The sequence below is a fragment of the Protopterus annectens genome, chromosome 15.part0 (genome assembly GCF_019279795.1).
Source record: "Protopterus annectens isolate FY-2018-M chromosome 15.part0, PAN1.0, whole genome shotgun sequence".
Classification (NCBI taxonomy): Eukaryota; Metazoa; Chordata; order Ceratodontiformes; family Protopteridae; genus Protopterus; species Protopterus annectens.
Window position 1 is genome coordinate 20,780,920 of NC_056749.1, and position 18,494 is coordinate 20,799,413.

The 18,494-nt window shown below is 42.7% G+C and overlaps 1 protein-coding gene across 3 annotated transcripts in view; it reads right to left on the bottom strand.

The window, feature by feature from the left end:
• Window positions 1–18,494, bottom strand: part of RFX1 (regulatory factor X1) — a 1,726,663-nt gene that overhangs the window by 62,001 nt on the left and 1,646,168 nt on the right. For all 3 annotated transcript variants that reach the window (XM_044057089.1, XM_044057092.1, XM_044057093.1), the window contains exon 20: window positions 10,805–10,850. In XM_044057089.1, the coding sequence (XP_043913024.1) occupies window positions 10,805–10,850 (46 nt within the window). The remainder of the gene's footprint in view (window positions 1–10,804; window positions 10,851–18,494) is intronic.

The following is an 18,494-nucleotide window of genomic DNA, read 5'->3' on the forward strand; positions in this document are numbered from 1 at the left end:
TAGTAGAATGCAGGAGGCCATGAACCCCAGGGCTTGCAGAATTGTCCTTGCAGACAGCTAGGTCTTTGTGGCCAGTAGTTTGAAGTAGACTGTCAAATTAACTTTTTTCTCTGGCGTGAGGTAGGCCATCTGCGAAGTTGTATTCATGCTTGCTCCCAGGAATACCATTTGTTGGTAGGGTACAAGATGTGATTTCTTTTCGTTTATGGTGTTATGGTGTACCCCAAAGAAGTTAGCAATTTCTTTACAAAAGCCAGATGATTTAATTGTATGTCCTGGCTTTTTGCCTGAATTAAGACAATCGTCCAGGTATGGGTATATTTAAATATTTCTTTGCCTGCAAAATGCAATGACTGGAGCTAGGCACTTTGTGGATACCCTGGGCGCAGTAGATGAGCCAAAGGGCAGTGCAGAGAACTGGTAGTGCATGTAGCCTGCTCGGAAGCGTAGGTATCTTCTGCAAGATTCCCTTATTGGCATGTGCAGGTACGCTTCCTTTAAATCCAGTGTTGCCATCCAGGCATCTTTGCCTAGCATGGGAAGCAGCTGATGAAGAGTTAGCATCTTGAATTTTGGGATTACCAAAAATGTATTTAGGATAGACAGATCCAGAATTGGACGCTAGGAATTGCCTTTTCTGGGTACCAGAAAAAGGCTTGAGCAGAAACCTTGTCCCCATTCCTCTTCTGGAACAGGCTGAATAGCTCTGATGCTTAAAAGAGAGAGAACTTGCTTTTGAGCCTCTGCCCACTGATTTGGGGGTAGGTCTGGCCAGCCGTTTTGGGTTGGTAAGGAGTGGAAGTTGGATCTGTATCCTTGGGAAACTATATTTAAAACCCATTTGTCCTGGGTAATGAGTTCCCAATTTTTTGCATACAGGGCAATCTTTCCCCCTAAAGGAGCAGTCAGTTGAGCAGGGCTTGGAAGGTTCAAAGTTAAGTCATTGAGACAGTTTACCATAGAGGGGAGTCTTACTACTCCCTGCTTTGGAAGTGGGACCCTGTGAGTACCTTGGGAATGAAGCCTGGGTGTTCTGCTGGTTCTGGGTTTGGACTGAGAAGGTCTGGAAGAGGCAGGAAAGGGCCAATTCTTAGAGGGCCAATGCCTACTAAATCTGGGAGGCTGTACTTGCAGGAAATCTTTAACAGTTTGCACAGATTTAGCTTTTTCCTCCATCTTTTTAGGTACTTCTTCTACTTTGTTGCCAAACAGGTGGTCTTGGTTTAAGGGAGCATCCAGCAATTTAGCTTTAACATGATCTGGCAGAGATTGCTCCTTAAGACAAGCATGCCTTCTAAGTACAGACCCAATGACAGCAGCCCTGCAAGATGCCTCTAATGTATAAAAACCACATTGCAAAGTATGTTTTCCAACTTGTTCAGCAGAATGCATTAAATCCTGTAATTCTTTATTTTCAGCACAGTCAGGAATCAACATCATTTTCTGTTTAAGCAATCCAGTAATATGCTGCTGATACTTTAACATATGAAACTGGCAGGTTAAAGCCCTAATGGCTAAGGTAGCAGAAGTGTATACCTTCTTTCCCCATCTATCCAGTGCCCTGGAATCTCTATCAGAGGGGGTAGGGTTTTTGGCAGTAGTAGCCTTAATGCCCTTGGGTCCCTGTGAAATGGTTTCAGGATCTGCAGTAGGATTTTTAAAGAGGAACTTGTGAAAGTCAGGTATCCTGTAATACCTATCAGATTTTCTGGGAGCAGGAGGAAAAGAGTCAGGGGTCAGGCAATATTCTGAGAAGGCATAATCTACAATGTCCAGTACAGGAGGGATAGCTAAAGGCCTGTGTTGAGGCAGGAGTAAGAATTCCCTAAGTCTCTTTTTGGAGTCAGAGTAATCCTGGCTTTCCCAACGGAAATGCTCCCTAAGAGTATGCAAGGTTTCACCACAGGAGAAATCTTCTGGAGGGGAAGCAGAGGGAATGGAGTCCTCTGCATCAGACTCCTCATAGGTAGATAAGGGCAAATTTTGGTCATCAGAGGAAAACAGAAATTTCAGAATCCTGATCAGAAGAATCAGAAGGAAAATCAGTCCCAGGTCTCTTAAAGGGGGAAGGGTGGCTTCTCTTGATTAGAGTAATAAGGTCCTCAGCCATTCTTTTTTAGTCATAGGGGCCTGACCATGTGGTCTAGGCGTCAGTTTTTTAGGCATAGATTGAGTTTTAGGCCTAGAAGAAGAAGATGGCGTCGGTTTAATATACAAGTCAGTAGGCCTGAATACACCCTCAGAAGCCGGTGCCTGCACAGCGGCTCCGGACCCATCCAAGGTAGAGACATCTGCAGGTTCCACAGTAGAAGAAGCACCTCGTGGCATACTGGACTCAGAATGGGTCTCAATAGAGGCCTGCAAATCTGAAGTAGCGGGTATCGGGGGCTGTGAAAGCACCTCACTGAGTACCGGTGAACTGGCGACTAGCTTAGGAGAAGCGTCGTCAGCAGCTTTGGACCTAAGCAGTCTGCCTCTGTCTTTATCTTTGCATTTTGTTGGAACATCGGTAGTCTGGTGGCTTATCGAAGCCATTTCTGGATAATTGAACCGAGTACTAAAATATTTAGAAGCGTAAATGAACCGACGACGAATAGTTCATTGAGTAAATAGGGCACAAAACCGACAGCGAGGTACATCGTGGTCTGGGCCTAGGCAAGGGATGCAATACAAATGGAAATCTTTATGAGGTATTTGCTTTCCGCAAGAAATACAATTATTAACTTTTACTGACAGTTTAGAGCAAGAAAAAGTTTCCCCAACAGGGTACTTAGCTTAGTTGAAGACTTTGGTTCTGAAACTAGAAAACGAAAATTTCAGGAGTTGGCCGACCGGCACTTGGGAACTGCTTCTGCTTCGGGCACCACACGGCAAGAAAGACTGATAAAATGGCATCGGCTGCATGCTTTACACCCCTGACGTCATGGAAGATGAGACAGCAACTGATGCAGAATCCAAGACTTTGATAATCAGGCCGACTGAGGGCTACTGCAAGCAGATAACCCAAATGTGATGATTGCAACAGTGAAACACAAAAGAACATCTGATAGTGCATAGAGCCTGCCCAAAAGAGTAGATATTTCCTGCATGACTCCCTTATGGGGATGTGCAGATAAGCTTCTTTTAAGTCTAGAGTGGCTAACCAGGCTAGCATAGGGAGACGCTGTTGCAGGGTAAGCATCTTGAATTTTGGAACCACCAAAAAAGTGTTGAGAATTGATAGATCCAGGATTGGGCGCCAAGAGTCCTCTTTTCTAGGCACCAGGAAAAGTCTGGAGTAGAAACCCTGCCCCCTTTGTTCTACTGGAACAGGTTGAATAGCTCTGATATTGAGCAGGGAAAGTACTTGCTTTTGGGCCTCTGCCCACTGGTTTGGAGCAAGGTCTGAAAACCTGCTTGGGGATGGCAGTGAATGGAAGCAGAATCTGTACTCCTGGGATACAATGTTTAGGACCCATCGGTCCTGAGTAATGGACATCCAGTTTTTTTCATGAAGGGCAAGTTTTCCTCCTAGGGGCACAAGTAATTGGGCAGGGCTGGGATGGATAACTGAAAAGTCATTGTGAGCTCTTTCCATAAGGGGGCGGCTTACCACTCCGTTTTTGAGGTGGGAGCAATCCATTGTTTAGATATCTGCATACCCTGAGACTGTAGTCTGGGTGGCCCGTTTCCCCTGGGTTTGGACTGAGAAGGCCTGGAAGGAGCTGGAAAGGACCAGTTTTTAGAAGGCCAATGCCTACTGAATCTAGGTGGCTTCATTTGTAAGAATTCTTTAACAGTTTGCATAGATTTAGCTTTTTCTTCCATCTTTTTAAGAACCTCTTCTGCTTTGGTGCCAAACAAACAGTCCTTATTTAAAGGAGCATCTAGTAATTTTGATTTGACATGATCTGGCAATGTTTGTTCCTTCAGCCAAGAATGCCTTCTCAGTACAGACCCAGTGACTGCAGCCCTGCAAGATGCTTCTAGGGCATCAAAGCCACACTGCAAAGAATGCTTACTAACTTGGTTTGCAGAATGCATTAACTCTTCTAAATCTTTATTTTCTGCACAACTTGGAAGTAACCCCATTTTTTGTTTAATTAGTTCCATAATATGTTGCTGGTACTTCAACATGTGAAACTGGCAATTCAATGCCCTGATGGCAAGAGTTGCAGAGGATTATACCTTCTTACCCCATCTGTCTAAAGCTCTGGAATCCCTGTCTGAAGGGGTAGGGTTTTTGGCTGTAGTAGCCTTAATACCTTTAGGTCCCTGGAAAATGGTCTCTGGATTCACAGTAGGATTCTTGAAAAGAAATTTGTGAGAATCAGGTACTCTGTAGTACCTGTCAGGTTTTCTAGGGGCTGGGGGTAAAGTGTCTGGAGTAAGACTGAATTCCATGAAGACATCATCTAGAACATCCAGGACAGCGGGTATAGCTAGAGGCCTGTGCTGAGGCAACTCTTAAAAATTCTCTGAGTCTCTTTTTGGACTGAGGGTAGTCCTGACATTCCTAGCAGAAATACTCTCTTAAAGTATGCAAGGTTTCACCAAAAGAAAAATCCTCTGGAGGGAAGGCAGAGGGAATGGATTCCTCTGCATCTGAATCCTCATAGGTTGATAAAAGCATGTCCTGATAATCAGAGGGGTAAGAGTCATTGGACTCCTGGTCTGTAGAATCAGAATGAAACTCAATTCTTTGTCTCTTACCAGGGGAAGGCTGGCTTCCCCTAATTAGGTTAATAAGGTCTTCAGCCATTCTAAGTATTTGTTTTTGTGGCATGGGGGCTTGAGCATGCGTGTTGGACATCGGTTTTCTAGGCGTAGTGCGTACACTGGGCCTAAGAAACTTGGTAGTTTTAGCTAAAAATGAAGTTATCGGTTTAATTCGAACATCAGTAGGTCGGAAAACACCCTCAGAAGCTGGTGCCTGCACAGCAGCTCCGGACCCATCCAAAGTAGAGACATCCGCAGGTTCCATAGTCAAAGAAGCATCTTGCGGCATACCGGACTCCGAATCAGTCTCAGCAGAGGCCTGCAAATCTGTAAAAGCGGGTATCAGGGGCTGCGAAAGGCGCCTCACGGAGTACTGGCGGACTGGCAACTAGCTTAACGGAAGCATCGTCGGCAGTTTTGGACCTTTGCAGTCTGTCTCTGTCTTTATCTTTACGTTTTTTTTTGGAAGATCGGTAGTCGGATGGCTTATCGAAGCCATTTTGGAATACTGGGAACGAGAGTGAAAGAATTTTGTGACAAAGATAGCCCGACGAATGGTTTGGGCATTAAACAAGGCACAAAACTGACAGCGAGGGACGTCGTGGCCTAGGCCTAAACAGGTGACGCAGTAAGAATGAAAATGTCTGTGAGGTATTTGCTTTCCACAGGCAAGACAATTTTTAACTTTTTCTAGCATTGGTTAGAGCAAGAAAAAAGGATCCCCAACGGGGTACTTAGCTTTAGAAGACTTCAGGTTTGAAACTCGAAAAACGAAAATTTCAGGTAGCGGCCGACTGAAAGACTGATGTAATGGTGTCGGCTGCCTGTTTTATACCCCTGACGACCTGACGTCATGGAAGAAGTGACATCCGACACAGAAATCCCAAGAATCTGGTATTCCGGCCGACTGATGGATACCTGCAGGCAGATAACCCAAGTGTGATGACTGCAACAGTGAAACATGAAGAACATCAAGAGTTAACAAGCTGGGTTTTGACAATTTTTACAGACTGCCTCTGTCCATAAGGGACATGGGTGCCACCCCAGGAGTGATTTTGTGATTTCCCATCCATCGGTACAGACTGTGCTTGAAGACGGTCAGGGATGGGCTCTGCTTCATGTGAACAGGAAGTCTATTCCAGTGAAGGGGAAATCTCTGGGACACATCTGTCTCTCTACCATGATCTATTCATGCCAGAGATCAGGTTTAGATCCTTGGAGTGAGTAACTCTTGTGTAGATAGCTTTGAGAATATGTAACATTTTCATCAGGGTTGAGTTAGTGACTGCCTTGTAGGTCAGGCAGTGGTCACCCCTCAGTAATCCGTAGGAGACTGAATATAGTGATAGAGCTTTTCATCAGTCTGCATATGACATGTTGTTTATACCCTGCATTTTAGTGATGAGAAACCTCTGAGGATGCCCCAACTGCTGCAGGTGCCTGGTGAGGTACATGGCAAAGGGTGCACCATGCTTGATTATTGGTCTGGTGAGGGCAGAGTACAGTGGTACTATGACATCCTTATATCTGGATGCCATGCCTTTACTTATATGGTAAGCCTTTTAGAAGGATTTTCTTACCAGTTCAGATTACTATCTAAATACCCAGATCTCTCACTACTGGGTCCACTCTTGGGGGGGCTGCTATCAATGTTGTAATTTAGTCACATCATACGCTTGTATTAGGAACTCACCTGCCATTGAGCAGGACTGCGGCGTGACTAGAATGATGAATACATAGTACACTTGTGTTAGGAACTCACCTGCCGTTGAGCAGGACTGCGGCAGTGACTAGAATGATGAATAGATACTACACTTGTGTTAGGAACCCATCAGTCATTGAGCAGGACTGCGGCAGTGACTAGAATGATGAACACATACTACACGTGTTAGGAAACACACCTGTCATTGAGCAGGACTGCGGCAGTGACTAGAATGATGAATCCATAGTACACTTGTGTTAGGATCCCACCTGCCATTGAACAGGACTCTGGCAGTGACTAGAATGATGAATACATAGTACACTTGTGTTAGGAACCCACCTGCTGTTGAGCAGGACTGCGGCAGTGAACAGAATGATGAATACATAGTACACTTGTGTTAGGAGCTCACCTGCCACTGAGCAGGACTGCGGCAGTGACTAGAATGATGAATGCATACTATGCTTGTGTTAGGAACTCGCCTGTCATTCAGCAGGACTGTGGCAGTGACCAGAATGATGAATACATACTGCACTTGTGTTAGGAACTCACCTGCCACCGAGCAGGACTGCGGCAGTGACTAGAATGATGAATACATACTGCACTCGTGTTAGGAACTCACCTGCCACCGAGCAGGACTACGGCATTGAGTAGAATGATGAATACATACTACACTTGTGTTAGGAACCTACCTATCATTGAGTAGGACTGCGGCAGTGACTAGAATGATGAATACATAGTATACTTGTGTTAGGAAACTCACCTGCCATTGAGCAGGGCGGCGGCAGTGACTAGAATGATGAATACATAGTACACTTGTGTTAGGAACTCACCTGCCACTGAGCAGGACTGCGGCAGTTAGGAACCCTCCTGCCACTGAGCAGGACTGTGGCAGTGACTAGAATGATGAATACATAGTAGACATGTGTTAGGCACCCACCTGCCGTTGAGCAGGACTGTGGCAGTGACTAGAATGATGAATACATAGTACACGTGTTAGGAACCCACCTGCTATTGAGCAGGACTGCAGCAGTGACTAGAATGATGAATATATAGTACGTGTGTGTTTGGAACCCACCTGCCATTGGGCAGGACTGCAGCAGTGACTAGAATGATGAAAACATACTACACTTGTGTTAGGAACGCACCTGCCACTGAGCAGGACTGCAGCAGTGACTAGAATGATGAATATATAGTACACTTGTGTTAGGAACCCACCTGCCGTTGGGCAGGACTGCAGCAGTGACTAGAATGATGAATATATAGTACACTTGTGTTAGGAACCCACCTGCCGTTGGGCAGGACTGCAGCAGTGACTAGAATGATGAATATATAGTACATGTGTGTTTGAAACCCACCTGCCATTGAGCAGGACTGCAGCAGTGACTAGAATGATGAATACATAGTACGTGTGTGTTTGGAACCCACCTGCCATTGAGCAGGACTGCAGCAGTGACTAGAATGATGAATATATAGTACGTGTGTGTTTGGAACGCACCTGCCATTGAGCAGGACTGCAGCAGTGACTAGAATGATGAATACATACTAGACTTGTGTTAGGAACGCACCTGCCATTGAGCAGGACTGCAGCAGTGACTAGAATGATGAATATATAGTGCACCAAAGGGTATTATTATGCACTTCTTCACATTTAGTTTGAGGCCATGGCTCTGACACCAATCATTAGTCTGCATCAAACCTTTCTGTTTGGGGAGTCAATGACTGGCCCAACTTGCAGTCATTAGCAAACTTTATCAGCCAAAGGCCATCTCTACATTTGCCTCAACATCTAAGAAGTATACCCCAAACAGGAGGGAGCCCAGCACTAAGCTCTGTGGTAATCCACTTGTGAGTGGCCCTTGCTGGATGTGGGCTCCCCCGCTCTAATAACATATGTCCTATTTATGAGCTATCTGGCTATCTATCTGATGACATAGAGGTTTATGCCCAGTTTTGTGAGTCTATCTATAATACCCGAGTGGAGTACTGTGTCAAATGCCTTGGCCATATCAAGGTAGGTGGTATGCACAGACTTAACCTCATCCATAGCCTTGGTGACCTGCTCAGAAAAGTCTACTAGATTGAGCAGGCAGGACCTGTCCCTGATGAAGCTGAACTGGGTATTGTCTACAGTTTGGAGATTTCCTAGGTTGTGTTAATTAGGACCATGAATACCCTTTCCATAGCCTTGCATATGAGGCCAGTCAGACTTATGGGTTGGTAGTTTCCTGGGTTAGTTGATGGTCCCCCTTGTGCAGAGGGATGACTGTTGCCGTCCTCCACTCTACCGAGACAAAGCCTATCTGGAGAATGTGGTGAAATAGAGATCTGAGTTGGTCTGCCAGGCCATGTTTCAAGCTATTTAATAGGCACCCTGGGATTCAGAGCCCACTGATGATGTGTTTCTAGCTTTGGAGATTAAGATAACAGGCAAAGGAATGGTGGGGGCTATTTCATGGGGAGTGACTGCAGGTGATGAGGGGGTGAAATCCGAAATGAATTTATCAGCCAGCAGGTTTATTTCTTCTGACTGAGTATAGGTAGTGTCATCTACAGTCAACTCACAACTTTGTTCAGTGTTTCCCTTAAGATGTTGGACATAACTAAAAATGCTTTGTAGTCATCCTTGGATTGGGAAGCTATTTTAATCTTGTATTTAGCTTCTGAAGACTTGACTAGATTCCCGATTTGCCTGTTGAGACTAATGAGGGATTTTCTCTCACTTGTGCACCCCCCTCTTACTTCTAAAAATGAATTTCTTTCCTCTGTTGTACAGTCTACGTGTGACAGGAGTGCACCAGGGTGACCAAGTGGTTGTACAAAGGGCATTCATATATACCCCTGCATTGGCCTCTTTGTTTTCAGGGTAGGGGGAGCTTTAAATTTACCTATGCTATCACTTAATAGAAGGTAATTTGCCTTGAAAAAATATCTTTATAGGGTTTTAGGGTTTGATGGGTGTTCTACTGTTACATTTATTTCAAAGGAGACTGATCTTACAAATGATGACATTAAGTGGGGGTGGGGTGGGGGTGGAACATTCATGTTCCCAATATGCTTCTGTAGTGCTGCGAGTTGATCTGAAGAATTTTACTGACACTGTGGCGAGAGATCTGGAAGACAGGAAACAGGACAACTCCATCTTCAAAGAAAGCCTGCTCAGCATTTTAACTGCAGACTTATCTCTTACTACTAAAGTTTCTATTAGAGGAGACTTAGACCTTGGTAATTTGGGACTGGAATAAGCTTTCTCCTCATTCCTTTTCATCTTCTCTCCATGGCCTTAATTTTATCCTTCTCACGTTTCTCTGACCGGTCAGGTGGAAAAAGACTTTTAACAATTGGCTTGAACCTCCTGTCCACAAGAAAACATGGTTCAAAGCCTTACATAACTGGAAGTCAACATTTAAATGCTCTGGCCCTAAACAAACCCACAGTTTGTGTCCATCCTGGGAAGAGGGAAACTTGTGCTTACAGTATGGAACATTTTTTGGAAGTTTTATCCATAGCTTCTTTCTATCCTGTCTAAAGCACCAGTAAGGTTAATGGCTCTCTGAAGATCACTTAACACTTTTATTTCATACTTATAGAACTATTTTAAACTATACAATGAGCAAAAAAAGAAAAACGCCAGTCAACCACCTTGTCGTTGAGAAGCTGAGTTATAAGATACATAAAAACAATAAAGTGGCACAGTTAGTTTAGATGAAACATACAGAACCCAGAAGGACTAAGTCTGAAAAAAACCTCCCAAACAGAAAAATATAATTAAAGCACTTAGCTTTGTTGACTGATGCAATCCTTTTGCGACAGTGGCAAACGAGATAAGAAGGAAAGGTGCTCAAGGGATGATAGGAAGATCTGCAAGAATACAAGGCACTATAGCACTAGTAAATGGCCAGATCAGATCTGAGGAGCAACTCTGTGTCCAATGGTGGGATCAGAATGACTGATGAATAGGATGACTGGTTAATATACTTGTTTCAGGAGTACAGGGAAGTCTTCTGTAAGGATATTGTACACTCTTACAGGGTACTCTGGAACTCTGCTTTCCTGACTATACTCTTGTAGGAAGCAGACATAAGGATATTTCCATGATGAACATTAAGACTGAGATCCAAACTGTTTGACAGTCAGAAATGAACTTGGGAGCAAAGGGGGATAGGCATGCTTCCTTAACTCGGTTTGTGATGTCTGATATAACAGAATATGCCATGAGGGTATACGCATGCCCTCTATTATCCCCCATATGGAGTAGAGCAACAAAAAAAAATATCCAGAAATGTGCTAAGCTGAGGACATCAGAAGAAGAAATTCTAATTAAAAGTCTAAAACATTCTACAGACGAAGTTTCTCACTACAATATGTTATGACATCAAGTAACCTTGAGAAAAAAAAAGTCACTACCTTTGTCTGGATCCAGAGGGTTCATGGAGCGTCCCATGTTGGCAAACTAATGCAAAAAAAAGTAAACAATAGATAAAATAATACAGCACTAGAATTCAACTTAACAATGGCATGTTCATTAGTATATCCTCCTAAATATTTATCTTTCAACAGAAAGTCACTCATGACTAAAAATTCTATCCAAATTGTTAAAAGAGTGAAAGGATTGGAAAATACTCCTGTAAAGAAAACACAAAGTAGTTCATATAGCACAGTATCTGAGTTCATCTCCTGTAGCAAGAACAATACACTGAACACATCTAATCACCATACCATGACCCAAAGCAGATTTAGGTTCATAGGCAAGTACTAGGCTAGCTGCCCTTTGCAGGTCATTTTAAGCCAAGCCAAATTCCCTTTTTGTGCACAAACTGACCTATCCGATTTGGTTAGAGATTGGCCTTACCATATCTCATGATCGATAACTATATAGTACCCCTAATGAGAATAACTGAGATCATAACACAGATAACTTGAGGGAACCTAAGCAATGGGCTAGAGCATTAGGAGCTGCCTTTGTTCATTAGTAGTACTGCGGCAGTCCTGCGGTAAACTTTCTGTTTCCCATCCATAGATCCCAGCTGAGCTTTTGGACAGGGAGTCTGTTCCAGAGCAGCAGTATCCTCTGCAAGATATATCTGTACCTCTAAACTGTTCTGTTGATGTTGCAGAAGAGGTTTAGATCCCTATATTTCTGATGCCATCTGACTTACTGTTGTGTAGTAAATCCAGTTTTGGGTCGGAGGATGCCTTTGTATGTCAGACACAGATCACCTATTAGCAGTCTGTAGGATAAGAGTATAGTGACAAGATTTTGAGTCAGTTCATGTATGACATGTTGTTTAGGCCTTGTATCCTTTCAGTAAGTTATCTCTGTGAGCGTTCCATTTATTGCATGTGTCTGGATGGATACATGCCAAAGGGGGCATTATATTCAATGACTTGCCTAATAAGGCCTGAGTGAATGGGGAACAATGGCATCTCTAGATCTAGACACAATCCTTTTATTTATAAGCTGTGCAATATAAAAGGGCTTTCTTACAATAATGGACACACACTGGTCAAACGTTAAGTCACTGTTCACATAACTTCCCAAATCCTGAACAACTGGGTTAGCTCTTAGGGGCGTACTGTCAATATGGAAGTTCCCTGGATTAGATGACTTCCCAAAGGATAGAATAATGCATTCTTTGGCATTTAGTTTCAGTCTATGATTTTGGCACCAGTTATTTATTTGGGACAAAGCTAAGTCATTTGGGGAACTAATGACGAATCCTAGCTTGCAGTCATCTGCAAACTTAGTCAGCCAGAGCCCATTGGTATTGGCTTTTATTTTAGAAAAGTAAATGCCAAGCAACAAGGGTCCCAGCACAGAGCCCTGGGAGACTCCATTGTTGAATAGTCATTTTGTGGAGGTAACTTCTATTTTGATTTCCTGCATTCTACCTGTGTGCCAGTTGGCAATCCAGCAGGTGGCACAGGAGTTTAGATCCACTTTATTTTGCTTTTCTGTTATGCCCGAGTGGGAAATTGTGTCAAAAGCTTTGGCCAGGTTTAGGCATGCAGTGTACATCATTCTGTCTTCATCCACTGAATTGTAGACCTTTTCAAAAAAATCTACCATCTGAGTAAGTAGGACCTGCCCTTGACAAATCCAAACTGACGTGGGTGTTTGGAGACTCCCTATGTCCTGACTGACTAGTTCTATGATAAGTCTTTCCATGAATTTGCACATGAGGCTGGTCACACTTATGGGTCTATAACTGTCTGGGTCTGTGGAAGGTCCTCCCTTACGCAGGGCAATGACGGTAACTGTTCTCCATTCACATAGTACAAAACCTGGACAGAGGCTGACACTGAACATTTTTGTTAGGACTGTGGCTAAATCGCTCTTCATGACATATAAGATGCATCCAGGGATATTGTCAGGACCCCCTGATGCAGTATTTTAGCTTTTCATAGCACTTTTAAGAGTTGGTCTTGTGTAATACCTGGAGGGGAGCCAGTTTCAGGTATATCTTAAGGAATGTAATGTTTCACCTTAATCAACTCAAAAGACAACCCTTTCATTTTTTTTCCAGTTTTATAAAGGAGATGCTTCAAGCAGCAGGATTCAAGGGTTCCAGAAAAGAGAAAAAAACAGTAACCTCCAGGCCATAACCCAAGTGACAGCCACACCCACAAAGTGAAGTGTAAGAAGGGTAGATGCACCTACTACCTAAGCTGACTGTAAAATATCTGCGTTACAGCGCATGACAAATTACTTTGTCTTCGTTCCAGTTTCAAATAAGAAAGGACACTGTAAGGGTGTGCTATGCAACTGTATGTAAGCATGGCAGAGGCAAACCAATGCACAATCAGGACATCCGACAACACAAAGTAACAGACCATCTCTTCAGATATACGTAGAAAAATAAAAATAGACACAGCAAAGATTATGAAGCCAGGCCTTGCAAGGCGACCATGCCAAAGTCTGACATTAGCCTGCAAGTCATATTCACGGACTTGTCTTTGAGAAAAATTGTAGACTTATAACAAGGTAGCAATGGTGTCCAACTCCTGCACTGAGATGCGTTTAAAATGGGTATTAGTTACTATAATTCCATGAAGAATGATGCTTGATGGTTTTGGAAGGCATCTTCTGTAGTGCCCACTGTGACAAACAATGTTATCAGCTTACAGATGCATCCTCTTTGCTAAAGGCTGACCAGACTGCTGAATTTGCCCTAAACTAGTTTATTTAGGAAAACAAACAACAACAAAAAAATTCACAATCTGATTAGATTCTGAAACCAATTCAAACAGGTAGTTAGGGTCTGCACATAAAGTGACTAACTGCTTGTTAAAGATAAGGAAAGAATGTAGATATAAGAAAGAATGAGCTTAGGCAACCTTCAAAAATAAGTTATGGAGAACTAAGAATCCAAGTGTTCCTCCTCAGTAAGTCAGAATACACAACTGTGATTGTCTTAAATATCATAAAGTAAAGCTCAGTTTCCAACCTGCTCTGACAATAGGCTTGTGGTATAGGATTCACCATAGACATTGTGGGTGACAGGGAGATCACCAACCTTCTTTCAAGAGGTTTACAGATTACTAAAATGGCTGAAAAATAAACTTTGTACTTAAGCTAGATTCAGAAGTAATCTGTGATCAAATTTGTAACAACAAGAAAATAGAATTCAAAATATTGCATGATAACTATAAAAAACAATCAGAGGAGGTTAGAAAGGACTGGGAAGAGACATTGGATAAGCAATTCACAAAGAAACAATGGGAGGATATATGTATGTCTCCCAAATATGAAACAAAATCTAGAAGATTTAGGATTTTTGCTTGGAAATGTTTACATAGATATTTTTATACCCAAGTAGACTTCAGAAATTTTTTCCTCAGGCAGACAGTAAATGTTAGAGGTGTGACGGGGAAGAAAAAGGTAACTGGAAACATATTTTCTTGGAGTGCAGTGAGTTGGTGGACTTTAAGGATTCCCTGTGGGATGCACTGTCGGAGATGCTGGGTGGGCAGACTGATGTGAGGAGGGAGATGATTTTTCTGAGCTATGATACAGAATCAGAACTACCTAGACATGATAAAGCCTTGCTGTCTCTAATTATGGTGGCTGCCAAAAAAGCAATTACCAGAAAATGGAAATCAAAATCTAAACTAATTATATCAGAAGTAGTGAATACAGTAACAGAGATAAAACAACAGGAATTGAGATATTTAGAAAAAGGTAGGAGCAAACTACACAGGAAAAAGGGGAATTGTGGGAACAATACATACAGGGGAGGAATGAGGCTTAAAAGAAGGCAGGACTTAAATGAGCTACATAATGTTTGACTGAAAATGATTGGGTAGATTATAAGTGATGTATAATGTTTGCAACTGGGGGTGTGTCAATATGGTTTGTGATGTAAACCGCTTGCAACAAGGATTGTGTCAGTGTGGTTTGTTTTCATTTATATAAATGTATGACTGCCTATGTACTACGGGATGGTTTATCAAATATGTTTCTTATAGGTTCATAGGTTCATACTAGGCTATCTGCCCTAGGGCATTTATAAGCCTAGCCAGAGTGTGTTTGACTTTCGCCACCCATTTTAATTTAATTTTGCTATGCCTTTTTTGAGGTTAGTATACTGTGCCTCTGTCTGACAGTGACACAGAAGTGTTCAGAAAAATAAAGTGGGAACTGAATAATTCATGTAATGTTGCTTAGGTTATATGATACATAGCAATATATGTGAAGCATAATGTTTGTTAATTTTAACTTGTTAATACAGTTTGTCCCTGCCGAATGCCGCACTGCTACAGTTATCCCTCTCCACAAAGGAGGAGCGACTACAGACCCTGGGAACTATCACCCCATTAACCTGACAAGTCTGATATGCAAAGCTATAGAATGCATCATCATGGACCTAATAAACAAGGATATGGGGGACTCTCCAAACTCTGGATCCCACACAGTTTGATTTTGTGAAGGGTAGATCATGCCTGCTCAACTTGGTCGACTTCTTTGAGTCAGTCACCGAAGCTGTGGATGAAGGCAAGGTGGTTCATACAGCCTACCTTGATTTGGCCAAGGCTTTTGATACCATTCCCCACACAGGAATCAAAAAACTCACTAAGCTTGCCATCAACCCCTATATCACTAGGTGGGTTGCAAACTGGCTCACACATAGAACCCATAGTGTGAAAGTAGCTGACTTGAAGTCAGACTGCCGATTAGTCACGAGTGGAGTCCCATAGGGTTTGGTCCTGGGTCCTCTCCTGTTTGGTATTTACTTCTCTGAAGTCCAGGCCAACACGAACGGACTCTGGCTGACAAAGTTCGCAGATGATTGCAAGTTGGAAGCTATTATTAACTCCCCAAGTGATGTTGACATCCTACAGAATGTCCTCACTGTGACCAATGACTGGTGTCAGAACCATGGCCTTAAGCTCAATGCCAAAAAATGTGTCATCATGACCACTGGGAAAAACCCAGTTCCCATGAATTACCACATTGATGGTAGTCCACTGAACACAGAAGGCGTTATAAGAGATCTTGGAACACAGGTTGACAGCAACCTCTCTTTTGATCATCACATTAACAATGTGGTCAGGAAGTCCTTCTATGTGGCACATCTCATTACTAAGGATTTTGCATCCAGGAAGAAAGAGGTTATTGTCTCCCTCTACTCTTTCCTCATTAGGCCAATCATCGAGTACAATGCCCCATTTGGCATGTACCTCACTAGACACCTGCAACAACTGGAGAGGCCACAAAAGTACCTCACAAAGAGGATCCTAGGCCTTAAACTCTTGTCCAATATGGACAGACACAAAAAACTTCAACTATTCTTTGTCTCATATCGCCTACTTAGAGGTGATCTCTGCTTGACTTACAAAGCCATGTCTGACCCAGCTCTGTTAGAAATGCTACATTTAAAGAAATCCCAATCCCTCCACACCACATGCTCCAGAGACCTCAACCTCATTACCACAATTAACAGAACATGCTGGAGGAACAGGTTCATAACCCAGAGACTGCCCATGCTATGGAACAGACTTCCCATACATGTCAAGCAGAGCACCTCGCTGACCCTCTTCAAGAGAAATCTTGATGAGTGGATGGGAAACAGAAAATTCACCCTGGGGATAACACCAGTGGCTCTACTTGACAGAGGCACTGGGAACTAAGGTCAGGTGGCACTATGCCAGGGTAATCCTATGGCAAGGCTTGCAAAAGGCCCCAGGGTCATTAGCCTAGTACACACCTATGAACTTATAAATGTAAATGCCTATATCACAACTGATAATTCAATAATCGTGTTTAAAACAAAACAAGAAAATGGAATTCATTGTTTTAAAGGGCAGTCAATGGGTAAAAGCATTTCAGTTTTCATCAAATAAGCAACTAGTAAACAACTTACCTAGTAGTACAGAAGGAACTGAGTGACCTCCCACAGTATCCAGTATCTTAATGTAAAATATACTTAGGAACCAGCAAAGCATAGCAGCATCAGGCTTGGCTATACTAGGATGCACATCTTTTGTAATAAAATGTTCTACTTCAGTGAGAGACATGATGACAGATATACTTTTGGAATAGAGCTAACCAAATTTCTGAACTAAAATAACCTGGCAGGATTTTCACCTCTAATGTTTAAGAATTATCAGGATTTTCTGAATCAGCTGTGAACGCAAGAAGTTCTATTAAAGTATGGATAAAAAACTTCAGCCTTGCTCTAACAAAAAGTCAGTAGAAAGAAACTAAATGTCCAGCTTGGGAAATCTCCACATGACATGCATTTCTCAAGTCCTTGTTTAGTGTTGCTCTTTCAACTGATTAGGCCCAAATGATTCAAACAGTTAAGCTGTGCATCACACAAAGAATATGAGGGCTTAATAACAAATAAGACAGCATATACTGTCACATCTAAACAACTATGGCTTGAAGTCATAAATGGCAGGCGTGTCCGCTCCATTACAAACATTAAAATACAGTCAGTCTACTGGTATATGTTTTTCTCCTATTTCTCCACAGGCCAAAGTCTGACAAGTGAAATAGATGGCAGAGAAATACTACGAAGCTGAGACTCTGAGGAAGGAGAGGCCAGCATTCTCTTATCAGTGCAGACAGGGTCTGAGTACTTGATAACACAATGCTGCCCTCTGGCAGCAGGCAGGGCACTGGTAGAATCTAAGCACTAACAAAGACACTGAGGATGTGCATACAGAATGCAGGCACTAACAAAGACACTCTGAGGATAAGCATGTAGAATGTAGGCACTAACAAAAATAGTCTGAGGATGTGCATGTAGAATGCAAGCACTAACAAAGACACTCTGAGGATAAGCATGTAGAATGTAGGCACTAACAAAGATAGTCTGAGGATGTGCATGTAGAATGCAGGTACTAACAAAGATACTCTGGGGATGTGCATATAGAATGCAGGTACTAAAAAGACAATCTGGGGATGTACATACAGAATACAGGTATTAACAAAGACACTCTGAGGATAAGCATGTAGAATGCAGGCACTAACAAAGATAGTCTGAGGATGTGCATGTAGAATGCAGGTACTAACAAAGATACTCTGGGGATGTGCATATAGAATGCAGGTACTAACAAAGATACTCTGGGGATGTGCATATAGAATGCAGGTACTAACAAAGACACTCTGGGGATGTGCATATAGAATGCAGGTACTAACAAAGACACTATGAGGATGTGCATACAGAATACAGGTACTAACAAAGACACTCTGATGATGTGCATGTAGAATGCAAGCATTAACAAAGATAGTCTGAGGGTGTGCATGTAGAATGCAGGTACTAACAAAGACACTCTGATGATGTGCATGTAGAATGCAAGCATTAACAAAGATAGTCTGAGGGTGTGCATGTAGAATGCAGGTACTAACAAAGACACTGGGGATGTGCATACAGAATGCAGGCACTAACAAAGACACTCTGAGGATAAGCATGTAGAATGTAGGCACTAACAAAGACACTGTGAGGATAAGCATGTAGAATGTAGTCACTAACAAAGATAGTCTGAGGATGTGCATGTAGAATGCAGGCACTAACAAAGACACTCTGAGGGTGTGCATACAGAATGCAGGCACTAACAAAGACACTCTGAGGATAAGCATGTAGAATGT